Below are 22,104 nucleotides of genomic sequence, written 5' to 3'. Positions count from 1 at the left end.
TTAATCTTCACCCGAGAATATGCTTATTGATTTTAGAGAAAGGGGGAGAAGCGGGGAGTTGGGGGAGAGAACCATCAGTGTGAGAGAGAAACATGGATCAGTTGCCTTCCTAGGAGTTGAACCTGTGACCATTCAGTGTACGGGACGATGTTCCAACTAACTGAGGCACACCAGTCAGGGCCAGAGACAGTTTTTAAAATAAGGCATAAGTATGAACACTCTTTTGTCATAAATATTAACGGATAAAGAATCCAGGGATATCTTTTTAACATGGTTAGGATTGGTGTGGAAAGAGTCAGATAAAGCACAAGGTCTTGGTAACTGTCAGACAAAGCTTTTGCATCTGTGTTTGCAGCTCTTTCCTGGAGACAGATTACACCGCACTGCTGAGGGTAGGGCTGCGTAAACTGCTTCAGGGAGTCCTAGTCGCCAGCCTGTTGACCTTTAGGGCTCATTTCCTGAACTGGATCTTTCTGCTTTGGTGAAAGTTCGCTCCGGCTTGCACTGCAGGTTTTTTTTCTGGAGAATGAACCCCTCAAAGTAAAATAAGTCCTTTAATGAGACCAAGTAGAGTTTTTACTTAATTGCTATGTTATGTGCTCAATTTAAGGCCCTCAGACAGCCTCGACATTTGAACGTCTTACGGGCTGTGCAGTAAAAAACCTTGCTCTGAAGTCATCCAACTTGCTGTCCCCTCGGCCAAGCTGCCTCCGTCCCCGGACCCTGGCTCCCCTTGTGACCTGGGGCCTGAGGTGGCCCTTTCCTGGGCAGCTGTGTGTTGGGTGTGTCGTGTGAGAAGGCACTTCATGCAGGGCCTGCACACAGAGCTCTTGCTTGGGTGCCATCTTACAGTTACTTTAGACTTCATGGAGCAGAGGCTAGTGTGCCCACAGCTTCGGGGTCAGGGACCCTGTGGGTCCTCCCCGTGCTCAGGCTGTTTGTGAGGAAACAGTGCCGTCAGCCAGAGGCCACCGGGAGCACGCGGTGCTTAAACTCGGGCTGACTCATGGCGATGAGGGGAAACGCGGCCGTAGGCAGGCGTGAGGCAGGTTCACAGACGTGTGACATCGATTGGGTGTCTCAGTGACTCGTAGCCAGAGGCAGGTGTAGTGGAGCCGGGTAGGTAATATGTGTGTGATGTGGACAGTGCTGTGGTTCGGGCAGGATTACAGGGGGTCTTGTTTTTGTCTGGGTCCATTGTGATCACCGAGTGGCCTTGGCTGGGTCAGTGTTGGTGAAATCACTATGTCCAGCAGGAGAAGGTGGCCAGCCTGGGTGCGGGCCCGCTCCTGCCAATACCCCGCTGGCAGGAAGTGCAGAATCAGAGAGCAGCTGCCGGCTGCTTCTTTCCGGGTCCCCTTGCAGCCCTGGCAGAGGAAGTCAGCCACCGAACCTTGATTCCTGACACACGGAAGCTCACCGCTGTCTGGTTCTGCTGAGCAGGGCCGTGCAGGGAAGCCGCCTGCAGTGGGACCAAGGGTGGTCTCTCCTGCTTGAGGAGGCGCTGACTCATGGACAGTGGCACACCCGCTCTGTATAAACTTTTCTTTAGCCAGCTGGACGAAGTCAAGGCTCTGCGATTGTCTGTGGCGCCTGAATAATGAATTTAAGTTAAAACTGGTTAGTTGGGCTTCCAGAACAGACGTGTCCACGTGCGTGAGGTCTGCTAGAGTCAGAAGTTTTAGACCAGTTCTTCCAGTTGTGTTACAACGACGGTGGGAATTGCAGCTTGCACAGTGGATGTAAAAAGGGGGTCAGCCACCCTCCCTGTGCTGGTCCATGTGGGGGTTCCTACGTGCTCTTCTTGTAAACGTGGGCGCTTGGGCAGCTGTCGTGAGCACAGCAGGTGTGCAGGTGAGGAAGCACGTGGGGGCAGGCTGTGTGCACGCCAGGGGGGAGCCAGGTCTTCGGCTCCAGCGGGGCAGCTCCTCGGGCGGAGAGAACCGTCCCCCCCAAGCAGACGGCACAAGTGCCTCTTGGGGAACAACTGGTCGTCGTGACAGGGTGGGTCCCCGTTGGGATGCGCTGGGCTCTGCCGACAGGAGTAGCACTTTGCTCCCGTGGGGTCCAGGCCCTCCCTGTTTTCTTCTGGATGCATCTTTCTGTGACCTGCGCTTGGCCTCCGGCCTGGGTGTTGACCTGGAGCACTGGAGTCCAGGGTCCGGGCCACATTTCTTCACTCTGAAGTCACTGCTCTGTATTTTGTCTCTTGTGGGGACACTGAGTCTGTGTGTATGTCCTGGTCTTCCTCAAATTTTCACCTAATTTTTGTAGCACTTACTGATGATTCTGGACTGAATACGTTATTACTGTGATGGTTGCCAGATAGTGAGTTTTAAACAATTTTATCATTTCTTTTGCATTTATTAACTGGTATTTTGTTGGAAATAAGAGCTTTCTCTTCTCACCCACTTATTTATCTCTCATTTATCTCATCAACCCCTTTTTTCACACCCATACCTGCCATTGCCCCCCCATCCTACAGGGTTCGCCCTGGTCTCCCCCTTTCCCTGGGGGTAAGTGGCTCCTCTCTCTGGTGATGAGGAGCCCGGCCCCTCGGAGCACTTACTGGCTCACCCTTCTGACGCCTGCTTGCCCTGACCATACCAGCCGCCTCCTCACAGGGCAGTCCCTCTGCTCCCTGCACTTAATTCGTCTCATCTGTGCTTTCCTTAGAACCCGACTTCTCATACCTGGAGGCATTGGCTCCCTACCAGCCCTTGGCCATGAAATGCATTTACTGCCCCATTGATACCCGGCTGAATTTCATCCAAGTGTCAAAGCTGCTCAAAGAAGTGCAGGTAACCAAGGCAACCGTGCCGGTGTCTCCTGGGACCTGTGTCCTCCTGGGACCTGTGTCCTGGTCTCTGTGGGTGTGTCTGGTGCGAGGGCGGGGCCTCTGGGGGCATTCCTCCCTCCCGGCTCAGCGTCTGCAGAGCTGGGTCATTTCCCTTCACACTTAAATGTGGGCGTCACACCCTGAAAGAAACGCCCATTCCAGTGAACTCCAGGTGGGAAGGAGGAGCAGGCGTAAAGACTGTCCTTTCTATGGGGACCATTTGTGTCCAGTTATAAGCCAGCTGGCCCTCCAACCCCCCAAAAAAGTCCTCGTGGAGCTGAAAGGCAGCTTCCCGGGGACGTGGACGGGGCGTGGTGCCCGTTCAATCAGTGCCACACAGTGTCATTTTGCTTTTCATCGGAAGTTTGATTCGGTTTGGTTTTTGTTCTTGCTTTCATTTGCTGGGTGTTTGCATTTTGCACTTTCTGCCCCAGAGCAAGGGGAGAAGTAGTTGGGTGAGGTGGGAGGTAAAAGGAAGACATCTGGACAGAAGGAGACTGGAGGGAGAGCAGGGGATGAAAACCACCACACGGGGTCAGCTACACTGGGCAGGGTGTGTTTGAGGGTTGGGGTGGGGAGGCAGTTGGAATTGTGGGGAAGGATGGCTGAGAACAAGGCAGGGCCGACTCTGACTCCCACCCCCGTAGTGTCGTCAGGACCCCAAACGAGGGCCACGGTGGCCCGGCCCGCACCCGACTCCCAGCTCCTCCCTCAGCAGGTGTGATGCCCCTCACGCCGCGGCCGGGCATTCACTCTCCTCCTCCGCAGTCTCTGACCACAGGATGAGAGACGCCAACTCAGAGGAAACGTAGCGAGAGGCCGGGAAGGCTGAGCCTAGGAGGGCAGGGAAGAGTGTGGCTTTCTCTGGCCGGGCTTGGAGCAGTTCCCACCTTCGGGCTGCTGGGTGGTGTGACCCCCGCCCCCTGTGCCCAGCACGCTGGGTGGTTAAGAGCCTGTGGTTTCCATTCCTGGGCAACTTCACCCGCATTCCTTAAGCCAGCGGGTCCTCGTCCAGCCCCTCGGCTGGTGCTGAAACTGGAGAGGCTTCCTGGTCTCCCGGGTGAGAGACGGAGTCCTCAGGCTGGGACTGGAGTCGGCTCTGAGGCAGCTAGAAGATGCCTTGCCTGTCACCATGGCTACGGTGCAGGGCTTGCCTGAAGTTCCCGTCTATCCCCCACTGCACTCATCTCTCCTCACTGGCCACGGGTTTGAGAGGAAAGTTCACAGTGGCCTGGAAGTGCTGAGCCTTGTCCGTGCCAAGGAGGAGCAGCTGAGGAAGGGGCTTCTGAACGGGCTGCTCTGCCTCACGGCCTCCTCTCCCACTTCCCCATTCCCATCCCCTCGGTCCCTCAGCCCCTGCACGTGGTCTGCCCTGAGCAGTACACGCAGCCGCCGCCCACGCAGGCCCACAGGATGGACCTGATGATCGACTGCCAGCCGCCGCCCATGTCCTACCGGCGCGCCGAGGTCCTCGCCCTGCCCTTCAAGCGGCGCTACGAGAAGATCGAAATCATGCCGGAGGTGAGCGGGCTTCCCAGGGGCAACTCGGACTCGCTGGCGTCTCTGGGAGCAGCGCTGGCCTTCTTTTCGGGTTTGTGTCAAATGTGTGTGAACCAAAGAGCCCCGTAGGCCCTTAAGCAAGTCGGTGGGAAGAGGTGGGATTTCGTATTTTCATTCACATTTCCCAAGTAGTGAAGCGACAGCTGCGAACATCAGGGCTGCTGACTGCTGCTCCGATTAAGGTTCTGCATGCGATCCCGGGGGGCCAGGATTTTGATCTACTGACATGGTCTGTTGAAGTCTAAATATTTTAGTTACATGGGATCTGAGCCTGTGTTAACAGGGAGCCGTTACACAGCGTACCGTCGTGGGGACGCTGTAGGTTTCGTGAGAGGCTGGTCTGGGGGAGGCAGGCAGCAGTCAGTGCCCGGCTCCTGAAATGGCAGGCAGGTCGCTCGAACATGTTTTTCGCAAACAATAAAAAGAGGCAGGGAAACTTACTAAGAACAGTGTCCCCAGAATTCTCTTTGGCGTTCAGAATAATGTCCAGGTCTGGGCAGTCCTGGGTGGTGCTCATTTCCTGCCCAGCAAAGGCTGGTGGTGGGGCAAGGCCAGGTGCCACCAGTGGGGACTCGGTTTCCAGGACATGCAGTCCTTCCCAGAGTTAACCTCAGTTATTTTAATTAAGAGCAATAGATAAAGGAGATCAAATGAATTTCAATAATTGACTTAGGTCCCGGCCTGTTTGGCTTAGTGGGTAGAGCATCAGCCCACAGACTAAAGGGTCTGGGTTCCATTCCAGGCCCCAAGTGCAGGAGGCAGCCAGTCAATGTGTCTCACATCAGTGTTTCTCTCTCTCCCCTCATCTCTCTTTCCCACTATCTCACTAAAGATCAATGGAAGAAATATCCTCAGATGAGATTTAAAAATATGAATTGACTTAGATAAAAGTGATCCACCAACACAGAATAGTCAAGGTGGGTTTTTTTAATGCAAGCAGCCTGCTCTTCACTACCACACGTGTATTACCCACACGTTACACCCATTCTCGTTTCACTCCTGGACCCTTGGAGGGAGCCGCACAGGGCCCGTGCTCTCTGCAGCCAGTGTGGCCAGACTGAAGGAGTGACATTGCCTACTGTGAGCCCCAGCTGGAGAGGGCAAATGTGGGGAGAACGGGCAAGGACGAGAACCCCTCTTCCTGCAGGGGACGCACAGAGAGGCGGGGTAGTCCAGGCCCCAGGCTCTGAGAGCATGGAGTATGTGCCCAGTGCAGTCACTCCAGGCAGCTCCTCACCCCTGCGGGGGAGGGAGGAGTAAGTGGAGTGACTGCTGGAGGCGATCCGAAAACTCATTTGTAGTGAAGACTGGTGACCAAGGTGGAGTGAAAAAGCTAGGTGATTTCAGCCCAAGCCAAATTATAACTTCAAAGCGATACGTTTTCTTATAAATCTTATAAATGGGTCATAAAGGCAATTTGAAAGGAGTCGTCACAAACACCTTAAGCAACACTGTGGAAAGATGTACGGCTTCTCACGTAGACTACTTTGATGGTCATTTGGATGTTTGTGGTCTAATTCTTTAAAAGGAAAATTATTAATTTTTCGTTAGAGGTTGTGAATGCAGCCGCTCAAACCCTCCTCTCGCCCTCTCAGCTGAGCAGCTGACTTGCATTTCTAATTACAGTTCATTCCTGAGAAGTGGCAGGGCTGCCCCCATGAATTTCCTTGGATGCTGAGAACCAGGGATAGCGTGCAGCAGGCTCTGTGCTCCTTCAGGCCACATCCTCTCATGGCCAAGGGGATAAAAACTCAGCTCTGAATGCCCAGTTGTCCTTGCTCCATACCTCACTAGCCCGGCCTCCTGGCTCCTCTACCTAATTATAATGGAAGTTACCTGTTTATGGACCCTCCCTATGGGACAATACTAAGCACTTCCCATGGACTGTCACCCCGCTCTATGAGACGGGCACAGTGCTTCGCCTTGGCACGCTCAGCGGGCAGGGCAGGGCCTGCTCTGCCCTGAGAAAACCTCAGGTGACCACCACCATGTCTGTCCACAAAGGTCACCCCAACACAGGTTACAGATCCTGTCTCTTAGGTGAGAGTGGAGCCCCCAGGTCAATTCGCACTGAAAATGTGAGCCCCGCGGTGGACAGGCCGATCCCGGGAGTCCCAGTTTCCATACTTAAGGCAAAAGGAAGCCGCATGTTGTTTCCAAGACAGAAACAAAACTATTAAGACGTCCACCGAGAAACCATCTGACTAATTGGTTTCTGGCATTTCTCATGCCCAAGTTTATCCTTACCCATGATTAAACAGTCCTTGTTAGCTTGCCTGTTCCCTAAGAAGAAAAGAATACATCTGCTGTTACACCTCTGACACTGAGCCAGAGAAGGAAGTGATTGGCTGGGGGGATGTGGGGGAAGGTCGCTGCAGGGGGTGCACAGCACCCAGTTCTGTTCACGAAGCCCTTCAAATGCTGTAGGAACAGAGTAGCAGCTCTGAGACCTGCCCTGCCCGCCCTGTGCACCTGCAGGTCCCTGGGTAACCAGCTCCATCGCCCTGCGGGCCAGCCTTCAGTCCAGGGTCCTCCTTAGGTTCATATTGTCCTCCTGCTGCCCAACCCTTAGGCTCATATGCCAGTGTTTGTTTTGTTTCAGTAGTTAACATTAATAATGATATTTTTCATGGGGGGAGAAGAAAGCATGTTCCCCATCCAAAAGAGGCAAAGTTTTTGTTTTGTTTGTAACACCAACATGGAGCTAACCATCTGCACCTCTGGATGTTAAGGTTGTTTAACATACAGGATTTTGCTTTTCATTTTCTCTGCATTTTGCTCATCTCAGAGTGAGAGATGCTGGCCCAATCTTTGGATCATCTTTGTATTTACTTTCTAGCTTAGAGTTGTACAGTGGGGTTGAAGGGTTAGGTTTAGATTTCAACACGTTAATCCAGCCGTTCTCAAACTGTGTGGTCTCAAGACTTGTTAAAAATTAGAACCCCAGCTCTAGCCGGTTTGGCTCAGTGGATAGAGCGTTGGCCTGCCGACTGAAGGATCCCAGGTTCAATTCTCGTCAAAGGCACGTACCTTGTTTGCAGGCTCCCAGCCCTGGTCAGGGGCATGAGGGAGGCAACCAATTGATGTGTCTCTCACATTCAGTGTTTCTCTGTTTCTCCCTCTCCCTTCACTCTCTAAAAATCAATGGAAAAAATATCCTTGAGGAAAAAAACAAAAAACAAAAACAGACCCCAAAGAGCTTTTGTTTATGCAGATGATATTGATTGATGTTTGCTAACTAGAAGTTAAAACTAAGAAATTTAAAAATATTTATTAATTCATTCCAAAGTAACATAAACCCATTAGATGTTAACATAACTAACACATCTTCTTTGAAAAATGTATCTTAAAAAAAGATAATGAGAAGAGCGGGCACTGCTTTACATTTGCAAGTCTCGTTAGTGTCTGCTGCGGGAAGACTTGGGCATCTTCTGGAGCCGCCAGAGATGGAGAGGAGGTGGTCGCGGTTCAGGCTGCGGGGTGTGCTGTCCTCTGGGGGCTGATGCTGGCGTGCTGTCCGCTGGGGGTTGACTAACAAAGGGCAAAGCAGCAGGGTCGGCACCGTTAACCGTAGGAACCTGGGGAGGCCTCCAGGCAAAGCACTCGACTGTGCCTGGGACACTGGTTTGTTCTCTTTCTCTCTTCAGCCCAGCTTATCTGCCACCGCACCCCTTCTCTCTGTCATCCCTTCCTTCCTTCCTTTATTGCAGTAGATAGAGAGATAATAAATAATTTGCGTGATGTAGTTTGGGTTAAAAAATTTTTACCTTCTTTCTTCCCTAAAGTTATTTGGTCATTTATTATTTTTTTAATCCTCACCCAAGGATATTTTTCCATTGATTTTTAGAGGGAAAGACAGAGAGAAACACCTTGATTAGTTGCCTCCTGCATGAGCCCCGGCTGGGGAGGAGCCTGCAACCCAGGTACATGCCCTTGACCAGAACCGAACCTGGGACCTTTCATTTCACGTTTTGACACTGTCTATCCTCTAAGCCAAACCAGCAAGGGCTATTTGGTCATTTCTGACCAAAATAATGTAAATAAAAATGCAAAATAAAATAAAATAATGGTGACCTTTAAAGGCTCAGCTTTATAACACTTGCCGATTGGTACCTTTCCCAGCAGGCCGGCAGGGACGCGTGGGGAGCTCTGCACAGAGGGCAGAGCTGCAGCCCCCACGCCCCAAGTGAGAGTGGGCCTGACCGAAACCCCTGTTTGCTTCCAGCTCGCAGACTCACTGGTGCCCATGGAGATGAAGCCTGGCGTTTCCTTGGCAACCGTCTCGGCTGTGCTGCACACTAAAGACAACAAGCACGTCCTTCAGGTACCGCGGGGGAGGGTGGCCGGGCTGGGACCGAGGAACCCCCAGGGCCTGGAACTACAACTCCCCCGACAAAGCCCCAGCACTCAGCTGGCTCCCAGGACGCTGCTTCCCAAACCAACGAACCCGGGAGACCAGACTACCTACCAGATCAGATGCGAGACCTAGAGGGCACTGCCTGTAAACCCTCCACTGCTTATTGCTCTGGCCACCGCCTCAGAGAGAAAAGGGAAGAGAAACTGCCATTCACAGAGATGGGGCCACCCATCATCCTAAGTGCTGCTCACGGCTCTGGAAGTTCCCCATCACTCAGAGCTCCGTGGGTGCCCACCCCAGCACTGCAGGGCACTAGGTGGTGCTGGGGGTGGGAGCTTTAAAAATCAGCCCAGATGGCACCCTCCCACCGAGGCCCAGAAATACTAAGCACAGCTGCCATCGGGGCCCGAGGGCCTGGGCATCCCTGTACAGGCTCCACGTGGGTGGGTAGCACCTTGCAGAGCTGGCCTGTGTCACCTCTCGCCCTGCATCGTGGGAGTGTGAAGTGTGCGGGACACTGTGCTGGGCCCCATGCTCTGTGTGACTGGTCCTCACAGAAGTCTCTCGCCGCCGCGTTACGGGCACCTTCTCTGGGCCAGGAGGGTTCTCACCAGTCAGTGACCCACAGCCAGTGTCGCTTGCGGCTGTGCTGTTGCTGCACCTGCAACTGCCAACACGGGTTAACAATTTACTCAGAAAACACTGAACTGAGTCAGTTAAAAACTGAACGTGGCTCTTTATCAAAGGACGGTGTCTTTGCCAAATAAGGTGTGATGTGTGGAGAGCTGGCATTTGCTTATGGGGATTGAGGACTCCAGGTGGAGCCCCGGGGCCTGCAGACTTGACACCACAGGCGGCACCAGGCTAGCTGGGCCTGGGGTGCCCACAGGTTGTGTGTGTCCTGACCCATGCTCCCTCCCGCTCCAGCCCCCACCCAGGCCGGTCCAGCCCACAGGTGGTAAGAAGAGAAAGCGGGTGACTGATGACATCCCTGACTGCAAGGTTCTGAAGCCCTTGCTGAGCGGCTCCATCCCAGTGGAGCAGTTTGTGCAGACCCTGGAGAAGGTGAGCACACGTTCGCACGTCTGCACAGCCCAGGAGCCGTCCTCTCTCTTCCTGTGCCTCCTGCTTTCCACTTGGTTTGGTCTCCACTGAGCTGCTGTCCCTGTGGTGTCTTCCTGGTCCAAGGTCATGCCAGGGACAGACTGGGGGAGAGTGAGAGGTGCATGGAGCGGGCCCTCCTTCCATCCAGTACCAGGTAGCGAGATGACAGCCTCATCAGGTGCCACTCCTTGAGCAGCTAAGCTGAGGCCTTTCTCAGAAACCTGTGGCAGACAGGCAGGTGGGGATGGGGGATGGAGAAGGTCTGCCCTCCCTTCTCCACAAGCCCCGGCTGGCGTGGCCTGGTCCCAGGGGGGAGTCTCGGGGGAGTGTGGGAGAAGGGGCAGTGTTACTGGGTCCCCGTGAGCTCGAGAGGCAGGCCCAGCCATTGGCGGGCAGGAGTTGTGAGGCGTTGCCTCAGAGAAAGGGGTCCCTCTTCCATCGCAGCAGCTGGTCACACCTTGTCCCAATGGCCACTCCTCCCAAGGAGCAGACTTCTCAACTACAATTATAAGGAAGATAATTTAACCTTAAAGGTTTTTAGAATTTTGGCTTGAGTCACAGAACTTCAAAGATTCTAATGTTTTACAGAATTACAGAATCCTTGATAGAAAGAGGGAATTAGCTAAACGTATTATTCATGCTGCTTCTTGCAAGAACTGCAACTAACTGGAATAAAAAGTTCTAGGAAAAGAGACTTTCTTCTTTTAAACCATCAGCTGCTGCCGTTCGTCCACACCAAGTACCCCAGTGGCTGAGTGCTTCCACATGGGAAAAGCTCTCTCTTTATTGGGATTTGTTTTCTCCATTGTCATTTCATTGTCCCTGAAGGAAGGACTTCCACCAGGTTATGCGGCTCCCCGGCCGCTGGTGGTACTGTGGGTGCTCCATGGGCGTCGAGTGGGGGACATACCAGTAAGTGCCTCCTCATGACCTTGCAGCAGCCCTGGTCCCTGGTGCCGGGACTCACCCTCGACTTGTCTTTTAAACAACTTGCAAGAAGCAGCATGAATAATACGTTTAGCTAATTCCCTCTTTCTATCAAGGATTCTGTAATTCTGTAAAACATTAGAATCTTTGAAGTTCTGTGACTCAAGCCAAAGGGGAAAGACCTTTACTTAGTTCTTCTGCCCAGCTCAGCACCCAGGTGACCCGGGCGCTGAGCCCAGGACCTGACCCTCTTGCCTCCACCATCTCTGCCGCGTTCCTTCTGCAGGAGGGATGTTCGTCTGCCCCACCCCACAGGTGTGCTCGCGAGAACTAGGTGGAGCTCCTCAGGTCTGGTTCCTCACCTGTTTGGGATCAGGCAAATCGGTCTTCTTTCCATTTCTTTTCTTTTTTCTCAACATTACGTCTGATGTGTAAGCAAGTCCTGGGTTGGCATCAGAGACGGCTAGAGAGGCATTTGCTGTGCGGCGTTATTTCCTTCTCCCTGAGCGGGATGTGGCCGATCGCCAGGCTCGTGCTGTGAGGAATGGCATTTTCCTGGGCAGGACTGAGCCTTGTCACCAGGGCTCATGGGCTTGGCGCGGAGGCTGCTGGCGGGGAGCCCAGTGTCCCAGACCCCTGACCTGACCAGGCCCTGGGCTGTGCTCCTCAATCACAAAAGCGTACGCAGGTTACAGAAATCCTGTTTTGTTTTGCATGTCTGGGGGCCTCTTTTGAAGTACAGTCGGCCTTTGAACTACACGGGTTTGAAGTGTGCAGGTCCGCTTACACATGCAGCCTTTTCAGTACATACAGTCAGCCTTCCATCTCCCTGGGTTTTGCACCCACAAATCAGAAACAGTATCTTCGATCCACAGATGGACAGCATTGTTACACTATTTCCTATGAGGAACTTGAACACCCGTAGGTTTGGTATCTACAGGGGGTCCTGGAACCAGTTCCCGGTGGGCGCCTAGGGCCAACTGTGGCTAAGTTTTCGGGGAGCCAGAAGTTATGTGTGGATTTTCAGCTCTGCCGACAGTTGGGACCCTGAGCCCCTGCGTTGTCCAGGGCCGCTCGGTGTGAACTCGGGTTGAACTGCAGAAGGTCTGGTCTGAAGGATTCACTGAGGAGGGTCAGACACGCCGGTTTCTAGACACTGAGCTTAGCTGTCTGGGAAGGGCCGTGGTTAGGGTTCTCAGTTGCTGAACTACCCCCCTGCCTTCGGTCAGCCGCTGCTCCTCAGGGTCCCCGCCAACCTCCTTCTCTTTTCTGTTGGAGCAGCATGGCTTCAGTGACATCAAAGTAGAGGACACAGCCAAGGGCCACATCGTCCTGCTCCAAGAAGCTGAGACCCTCATCCAGATAGAGGAAGATTCAACCCACATCATCTGTGACAATGACGAGATGCTCAGGGTACGACTGCGGGACCTTGTCCTCAAATTCCTCCAGAAGTTCTGAATGGAACACGTGAGCCATGTCTGCTTCCCTGAGATCCCACCGCCCTTCCCACTCTGCCTGCCCAGCACAAGCCACGTGAGGAAGGGCACACAAGGTCAGCCAGGCCTCTGTGGTGGTCTCTGACCTAAAGGAAAAGGCTCCGAGGGCCATGTCAGGAGAGAGGGCCGCACCTGCAGTGCTGTCTCAGGCAAGAGCTTTTGCTTTATTTAAGCTTTCGACTCATTTTCTTCCCAAGCCTGGCTCTCTCGGGGAGCCAGGATGGTAAGACAGTGAGCCGAGTGGCATAAGAGTGACAGAAGGGGAGGGGAGGTGAAAAGATGACTGACTTGTCTCTAGTGGCCAGTGTTTGTTTTTCATCGTGTCACAGGCCTCAGGTGGGGAACCAGTGACTTTGTTTTACTTGCTTGTCTACTGTGTGGCATCTGATAAGACAGACGATCCCAAAAAAATTAGTAAAATTAATCCATTTATCTGTGTTTTATATTGTGAGCCCATTTTGAGAATAAAACTTATTTTTATAGGAGTCTCTATGCTCTGTTGAACCTACAATTTACAGTATCTGAAAATATGTGGAAATATTCAGACTAGCATAAACTTATAAAATACTGTAGCAAATTTTTATTTGGTGAGCATGTTTACTAATATAACCTGGCTTTTTTTAAATATAAAATTCAGCCCTAGCTGGTTTGGTTCAGTAGATAGAGCATCAGCCTGAGGACTGAAGGGTCCCGGGTTCAATTCCAGTCAAGGGCACATATCAGGGTTGCGGGCTCGATCCCCAGTAGGGGACGTGCAGGGGCAATCGATGATTCTCACCCTCTCTGAAATCAATGAAAACAAAAGAATCTAGGAGAATAGGAGCCACATTTAAAAAAATAGTTTCCTTAAATTGTTTGAAAAGGTGAACTTCACCTGAGCTGTGTCTCTAATGAAAAACCCCAGCCTTGACCTTCTGGGAGGGTTCTGAAGAGGGGGCTACTAAATCAGCGGTCACCAGCCTGTGGTCCGTGAGGCCCCAAAGGTTGGCGACCGCTGCACTAGATGACCTTTACCTGTAGTAACCTTTCCCACAGATTCTCCGCATTAAGTTCAGTGCCCAAAGACCCACCAGTAACAGTAGTGCATTTGAAGTAATGCTGCTTCTGAACTGTTTCAGACAGACAGTTACAAGATGATGTCTAATCGAACAGCATCATTTGTAGCACACGTGCACATTTTTCAGGTATTAAAATGTGGAGTGCAAGTCTTAGAAGTAGTCGCCTATGGTAGTAGTCCCAGCTCAGCCTGCTGTTCTGAACAAATTTTTTAGACTGAAGTTCCGCCAGAAAGTCAGTCCTCCAACTCAATTAGCAGCTAAACATCACAAAGGGATTTATATATGTGTGTATATGCGTGTATGATGCATACATCTACAATAGACAGCACTATAGAGCTGCTTGCTTGGATTTTATGGAGAGTTGGGTATCAATTCTCCCTCTGGAATAAACACATAGTGAGAATGAATTCTTTGTTAAAGGAGGAAAAAGACTACTTCATTTTTTGCCATTTCCAACTTTGTTAGATTGGGGCACAAGAATGCTTACCCAGGTGTTTTTTAAGGTACAGGTCATTCCAATCAAGGGCCCTGGGATGTGTCTATGGAATAGATTGGGAGCCTTCAACCATGAGAGAGAATAGACATTACAAGAGACGGATGTGCCATGGCCAGGAAAATTTAGTTTTTAGGAGGAGAACTGTAAATAGCATCACATGTAGGTATACTTCCTAAATAAAACTTTTGAGAGAATCAAGTTAAAAGTTTTTTTTAAATCATGAAAATACAAAAACAGTACAAAACAGAGCTCAAAAGAAATCAAATGGTTATTTTACTTACAGGCCCTAATGATGACACATTCAGGAATGACTGGATTGGTTCAAGTTTGCTTTCTGTTTAAGTGCTTGATGAGAACACAGGGCACTGATCCCTGGAGAGGTGGTTACTACAGAGACAACCAGTATGTATATGTAAATTAGTCAAACGGACAGGGGATAATCTAGAAATTATGATGGTTTTAATCAAGTTGCTCCCACCTACTCAGTGGGGGAAGCCAGGGGGAGGAAGAAGCAGGGACTCGCTCATTAGAGCAGAGAGGAAATCTGGAGCCGGCCTCTCCAAGAGCAGCTGTCACTCCACCAGAGCTCAGGTTTCTGGATCCCACACCAGGTGGGTGAGTGGAAGACCCAGAAGAAATGGCACACCCATCTTCAAGGGCTACCCACACTGACGGAGAGGCAGCCCCCTGACCATTGGTGCTGACCTGGCGAAAGGTCTGGCACCTGGAAAGGCTTGATTACATAGTAATTAGAAAACCATTAAAAATACTAAGGAGGAACCGGATGTTATTTCATCTTTCTAAGAAGTGATACAGCTGTTGTTATGTAACAAAGTTCCCCCAAACTTAATACAACATCATCTCACCGTTTCTGTGTGGCTCAGCTAGGTGCTCTTGGCTCAGGGTTCTCTCCCCTGGGCTACAGATGAGGAAACTGAGGTGCAGAGGTTAAGTAACTTTCCCCAAAACACATGCCAGTAAGTGGCTTCTGCTTTACCATCGTGTCGCAGGTGGGTATCCGGGAACAGGAGCTGGCCAGGAAGGGAAGGCGTGCCTGTTAGTCCATTTCTTTTCAAGCAAAGGTAACAACTCCTCTCCATGATCCCTGGAGAACATGAAGCTTTCGGCTGTCTCAGTTGGCCTATACAGGCAAGAGGTGGCTTTGCCAAACTACAATGACATATCAACAGAAATGAGAGTGAAGAAACCTCCCAAGTTATAGAATACTTAGAAGCCCAGTGCATGGATTCGTGCACATTGAAAGGAAACTAGAAGGGGGGGGGGGGGGGGGGCACGGGGAGAAGGGGGACGATGTCCTTATAATACACTAATGCCCCGGTGCATGGATTCGTGCACATTGAAAGGAAATTAATTAGAAGGTGGCTGGCGGGGTGGGACTGGGCAAGACAGGCTGGACACGCCCTGGAGCCAACCTCCCACGGTCCCTCCCCAGCTGCATCTGGGGTAGCCCTGGGGTTTGAAGGGCGTCTGCAGAGTGAGCATGGTCCCTCTGGCAGGTGGGGTTCCTCAGCCTGGCCTGCAGGGATCGGGCTGAAACTGGCAGCCCAACATCCCCCAAAGGGTCCCGGAGTGCAAGAGGGTACGCTGCAAAATTGCTGTCGCTTGGCAGCTCCTGCATTGAGCATCTGCCCCCTGGTGGTCAATGCGCGTCATACCTACCGGCCAGTCAGCTGGTCGCTTAGCCTCCTGTATATATAGATATATTCATATGAGCCATGTACACTGGCAGGCAGGAAAGGGAGACACTCCTTTGGCACCGAGTCCCATTTCCCCCTACAGTCCTAAGGAAAGCTGAATGTTGTCTCATTGTTTCATACCATACTGTGGGGAAGCAGAAAATATGAGATGGTCTTAAATTCACTGCAGTGGAATTGTGTGTAAATAACATGAACCTAGGATGAGGTAAAAATAACCAACTATAATTCTGGAGGAAATACGAGTAACAACTAAATCCTAGAGACAGGCAGTATAAAGTTGAGCCAAAAATGTCTAATCTTGGTGGGGGTTAGAGCCAACACTGATCATGAGTTTATTCTCTAAAGATTAAATATCACAGTCTCCACTGCTTCTTGGTAGCCTGTTACAGATTTTAATCATATCATAAAAACATCATTTTACCATCTATCAAAATTCCAATAGCATTTTTCTCAGTAAGAGAAAAAGCAACCCTAAAATGCCTATGGAACCACTAAAGACCCTAAGTAGCCCGGCAATCCTGAGGGAGAACAAAGCCGGAGGCATCCCACTTTCTGATTTCAAACTTTATTACAAAGCTTATAGCAATCAAAACAGTATGGTGCCATCATAAAAACACACAGAGACTAATGGAATCGAACTGAGAGCCCAGACATAAACCTACACATATACAGTCAACTAATACTTGACAGGGGAGCCAAGAGACTCAAAGAAAGAACAGTCTCCACTAAATGGTGGTGGGAAAATGGAACCACATGCAGAAGAATGAAATTGGACCCCCACCACTCACAAAAATTAACTCAAAAAGGATTAAATACTTAAAGGTAAGACCCAAAACTGCAAAACTACTAGAAGAAAACAAGGGTAAAGTGCCTTGATGCCAGCGGTTCTCAACCTGTGGGTCGCGACCCCTTTGGCAGTCGAACAACCCTTTCACAGGGGTCGCCTAAGACCATCCTGCACATCAGATATTTACATTACGATTCATAACAGTAGCAACATTACAGTAATGAAGTAGCAACGAAGATAATTTTATGGTTGGGTCACAGCATGAGGAACTGTATTTAAAGGGCCAGAAGGTTGAGAACCACTGATGTAGGCCTTGGCAACATTTTTTTTTTATGATACCAAAAGCACAAGCAACAAAAGCAAAAATAAACAAGTGGGACCACATCAAACTAAAAAGCTCCTGCACCACACAGAAAACATCAGCAAAATGAAAAGGCAGCAACCAAATGTGAGAAAGTGTGTGTAAACCATCTCTCTGATAAGGGTCTAATATTCAAAATATATAAAGAATCATACAACTCAACAGCAAAAAGATGCTCTGATTTTAAAATGGGGAAAGGACTTGGATAGACATTTTCCATAGAGAAGACAGAAATGGCCAACAGTACATGAAAAAGTGTTCAATATCACTAATATCAGGAAAATGCAGATCAAACCACAATGAGATATCACCTCATTCCTGTTAGAATGGCTATCATTAAAAAAACAGATAATCAAGTTTTGGCAAGGATGTGGAAAAGGAGAACAATTGTGCACTATTAGTGGGAATGTAAATTGGTACTACTATGGAAACCAGTATGGAGGTTCCTCAAAAAATTAAAAATAGGGCTACCATATGATCCAGCAAGATGCCATTAGTTATCAGGGAAATGCAAACTGAAACTACAAGATACCATTACCCACCAGAATGGCTAAAATTTAAAGGACTGACAACACCATAGATTGGTGAGGCTGTGGGAAAAGCGGGGCCCTATTATCTGTGGGAGTACAAAACGTGTGCAGTCACTTTGGGGAAAGGTCTGGCAGCTGCTTATAAACGTAGAATTTATAGATACAGAGAACAGACTGGTGGTCAAGGGAGGGGAGGGGGGTGAAAAGCGTGAAGGGATTAAGAAGTACAAACTGGTCATTACAAAATAGTCACGGGGGTATAAAGTGCAGTCAGTAACATTGTATTACTGTAATAACTGTATATGGTTGGTGCTAAAAATATCTGGGGGAACAATTTGTAAAGTATATGATTAGCCACGATGCTGTACCTGAAACCACACAAAATAATGTTCAATGCAAACTGTAAATGAAAGGTAAAATTTTTTAAAAAACTAACCATGTATATGCCTACCTTATCACACAACAGTTCCACTTCTAGGTATTTACCCCAGAGAAAAACATAAACCCACAAAAAGGCTTGCACAGGAATCTTCAGAGCAGTTTTACCCATAATAGCCAAAAATTGGAAACAGCCCAAGTGCCTGTCAACAGAATGGACCGATGCTGTTACACTGCATTTGGGATACTACTCAGTAATAAAAGGAACAAATTACTAATACAGCAGGGGCTGAATCTCAGAAACACAATGCTGAGTTTCTTCCAGGCTCACTCAAAAGAGTTAAAAAATGTGCAACACCATTTATATGAAACCTTAGAACAGGGAAAACTAACCCAAGATAAAGAAAAAAATCAGAATATTGGTTCTGGGAGGGTAGAGAGGGAGACTGATGAGGAAGGAAAATGAGGTAACTTTCTGGATTTAATAGTAAATGTTCTATTTTTTGATAGGGGTTTGGGTTACATAGGTGTATGCATTTGTCAAAACTCAACAGAAGATGTACTTAAGATTTGTGTATTTCAGTGTATAAATTTAATATGTAAATTTTCATTAAATGCATAGAAACTAACATTGATGTCCAGTTAATATGTGTGTGCTTATATTTAGAAGGAAATGTATTTATGTAATTCACTTAGAAATATACCAAAAATAGGATGAATAGAGGGATGGATATAGAGATAACTGTAAAGAAAGTACAGTAAAATGGATGTTAGGCACACAGACTCATACTATAAAAAGTATTTAAGCTTATCAGTACATTTGAAATGTTTCATAATTAACTATTGGGACTAATAGTTTAAGTAAATAGAATCTAAATAGTTTAAATTCTAGTATGACAACCATACAGTACCACCAGGATTTATAGACAAATAGAGAAAAAGTAAAACAATTTCCCTAATAAAACCAGGCCAAGAAGCAGGTGAATTAAATAGCAAACCAAATACGGCCCTCGGGCGAGGCTCCCCACCTAGATGCTCTCTTCTGGAACCCATCCAGTGTCGTGTTTTTCCTGACATGCTCTCTTAGCCCTTGTCGATGATGGAGTAATAACAGTGACTGTAGAACTTCTCCACCATCCTGTGCCAGGCTTCTGTCACCTGTCTGGTTAGTACCACAGCTGTAACGTATTCCAGAAACACTGCAGTACTGATTACTATTCAGCTCATGGCCAACTATGACTTCTATGTGACCCTCTTTATTTGTCAAATCATTCATCAAAAAACTATTCAGCACTTTACCATGCGCTCTGCTCTCAAGAGGCTTACAATCTGGTGTGGGAAGCAGGGCTGTAAACATGACAGACAGGCAGCTCTAACAGGATAATTGGGGGGGCGGGGTGGAGGGGCAGTGACTCAGGAGGGAAGGCTCCCTGGAGGCAGTGTCTCCAGCTGGGTCTTTGACAGGCCAACAGAGGACTGTGGCTCAGCCGGACTAGAAAGTCCTGAACAAGAAAGTGGCCCCAGCCGCATTTCGTGGAACAGCCAGCGGTCACCCTATCCAGCACAACAGGAGGCAGCCACACCGGGAGCAAGACAGCAGGCTCACGGCAACAACGGCTGCCTACAACCCACAGCCTCAACGGCCAGCACTCATCGGTCTAAAGGACAACCAACTCCATGTAATCGGACTAGAACACTTACATCCCCCAGCCTCCTCCCCCTGCAGTTTTGGGCATAAAATCCAACCCTGAGAGGGCGGCTGGTGGAAGCCAGTGAGGCAGAGCCATGATGTTCCGTATGGAGGGCCTCGCATGAAGCTGGACCCTGAGGAGATAAAACGGAAGATGCGCGAGGATGTGACCTCCATACGGAACTTCCTCATCTACGTAGCCCTGCCGCGGGTCACTCCTTCTATCTTAAAGAAACTGGACAGCATATAAAGATTGGATGTTACATGTGAATGCATGAAGAACTGGTTACAGTTTCTGCTCTGCAAATAGATAGGCCCAGAAAGATGGGAGAGACTGGTGAAGGGACATAAAACTTGTGCTTGTTGAGAACAAGTTTGGTTGTGGTAACCGACCTAATATACACTATGTATCTAAAACAAAAAACTACTTGGGAAGCATGAAAACACGCTGCTTATGCCCGTGATACTCAGCCTCCATGAATGTTGGTATAATTATAAATAACGTCAAACTCCATTTTCTAGCAATTATTAATTATGTCTGCAGTGGCCCTGTCTTGTCAGTCATTTCTAGTGACCTGTTCACTTCTATCAGGAGTATATTTGTTGAAGAGTTCCTTATGATTAGTTATGTTTTATGGAAGCGAGCACACATCCACCACAACATTTAAGCACAGGACCATTAGTCTACACTTTTAATAAATGTACCAATTAAGAAAAAATAATTCAACCCCAAGGACAGTGGAAACTGAGTCCTAACCTTCCCCGGTTGGGGCTCCATCCCCATTCCCTCTAATAAACTCCCCTCTTGCTCACTGCGTCTGCCTGTTTCCTTGAGCAACTCCAATCTTAGTCTTAAACAATGGCAAACAGAAAAAAAGAACGTTACCCGAATAATAGTTCATTTCTATTGTGTGCCAAACAGTGGACTCGTCACATTTATACTAACTTTCAACATGTAAGATATGGCACGATTTTTGCTGTTTTACAGATGAAAGTTTAGAATAGATAACTGGAGATGGGCCTTGAGAACACTATGCTAAGTGAAATAAGTCAGAAAAAAGCTAAGAACCATTTGATTTCACTCATCTGTGGGATATAAAACTGAAACTCGTGAACACAAACAGAATGGTGGTTGCCAGAGGGGAGGTGGTGGGGGGAGAATGGGGTCCTAATATATGGTGACAGAAGAGTTGACTTTGGGTGGTGGGCACATGGTGGGTTACATCTTGTAACATAGAAACCCACACCTAAAACCTATATGTTAACGTTGACTAGTGTCACCCCAAACAATCTAATAGAGTAAATTGCTCCCCACCACAGTTTAATGGACAACCTAGGATTTGAACCCATGTAACCTATTCCAGAGCCCATACCCTTAACTGCAACATTATCCTTCCCAAACACATTTTTGTAAATATTTTGGAGCCGATTTCACTGGCAATACTATCAACCACTAACATTGGCCACTTTAGCTTACCTGGTTAAGTCCAAGCAGGAACTGTCAAGAGCCCATGTTCAGTAAAACGCCCATTTCTATAGCCTCGTGCAACTTCCTCAAGGCTCTCTGGTCCCAGGACAAATTACGACAAGATGGACAGTTGGAAGAATAGGAACATGGCAGTCAAAACTCCAGACCCAAGTAGGCATTCCCACCCTATATGACACATCTACCCGCCTCACCTGCGCAAATCTACCTGATCGACTGTCAACACTACTTGCAGGTATCAGACTTTTGGGTCCCACACGCTTAGGACTGTCAGTGTGACCCAAACTCCCAACCACAGAGCCTAGGACAGGAGCCCCCCCAACTCAACTTGCCCCAGTTTCCTGTCTTCTTTCCGATTTCCCCATCTGCGACACCTGACTCACGCTCTCTCCGAGGATGGCTTTGATCGCATAGCCAAGCAGTGGTCGCAGACACCAAAGGACTGGGCTCTGACAGTTGAGAAGCACCAACTAGACGTAGGTACTTTCAGTGACTCCTCGAATCTCAACAAAGCGACCTCTAGACCAACCGAGGTCACTCCAGGCCAACCCTGTCCTCTGTGCATTGGAACACGCGCACACAAGCTCCCCTGCACTCGCCACATCCACACGTTTTATTTATTTATTTTATATATATGTGTGTTATTGATTTTTTACAGAGAGGAAGGGAGAGGGATAGAGATAGAAACATCGACAAGAGGGAAACATCAATCAGGTAGGATATAAAATAAGACATTATCCCTATCCTCAAGTTCAATGTAGAAGACATTAAAGAAGTCAAAATTGCAATATGGGATGAAACACCCCATTATAATAAAAACAGAAACAACAGGAGTAATAATATAATAGACATTTGAATTTGTATGTACAAGGGATTTATCCACACTTGTATATGTTTGACATACATAATCTCATTTTATCCTAAAACTATGCCAAAGAAGTAAACATATCTTTAGTTCAGTTGCTATTATTTTTCTCACCAATATCAGCTTGCCTGCAGTGGCATTTTTCATTTATTTTTATTTTTTAATATATTCTGGTCTGTAATCTTTTTAAAAATATATTTATTGATTTTTTACAGAGAGGAAGGGAGAGGGATAGAGATAGAAACATGGATGAGAGGGAAACATCAATCAGCTGCCTCCTGCACAATCCCTACTGGGGATGTGCCCGCAACCAACGTATATGCCCCCGACCGGAATCGAACCTGGGACCTTTCAGTCCGCAGGCCGACGCTCCATCCACTGAGCCAAACCGGTCAGGGCCACATGTTTTAAAATTACCATGAAAAATTAAAGGTAGCATATATGCCACATGC

General features: G+C 48.7%; 1 protein-coding gene and 1 pseudogene across 1 annotated transcript in view; both read left to right on the top strand.

Moving 5' to 3' along the window:
• INTS9 (integrator complex subunit 9) overlaps positions 1-12,768 on the top strand; it is a 100,537-nt gene extending 87,769 nt beyond the window's left edge. The window contains exons 13-17 of the mRNA XM_006774762.2: positions 2,677-2,801; positions 4,193-4,360; positions 8,625-8,723; positions 9,684-9,821; positions 12,069-12,768. Of these exons, the coding sequence (XP_006774825.1) occupies positions 2,677-2,801; positions 4,193-4,360; positions 8,625-8,723; positions 9,684-9,821; positions 12,069-12,245 (707 nt within the window). The 3' untranslated portion in view covers positions 12,246-12,768. The remainder of the gene's footprint in view (positions 1-2,676; positions 2,802-4,192; positions 4,361-8,624; positions 8,724-9,683; positions 9,822-12,068) is intronic.
• A 4,431-nt stretch (positions 12,769-17,199) lies between these two features.
• LOC107184831 lies at positions 17,200-20,116 on the top strand (annotated as a pseudogene).
• The last annotated feature ends 1,988 nt before the right edge of the window (positions 20,117-22,104 follow it).

Source organism: Myotis davidii, unplaced genomic scaffold (assembly GCF_000327345.1).
Source record: "Myotis davidii unplaced genomic scaffold, ASM32734v1 scaffold524, whole genome shotgun sequence".
Lineage (NCBI taxonomy): Eukaryota > Metazoa > Chordata > Mammalia > Chiroptera > Vespertilionidae > Myotis > Myotis davidii.
This window is presented reverse-complemented; position numbering and strand designations above follow the sequence as displayed.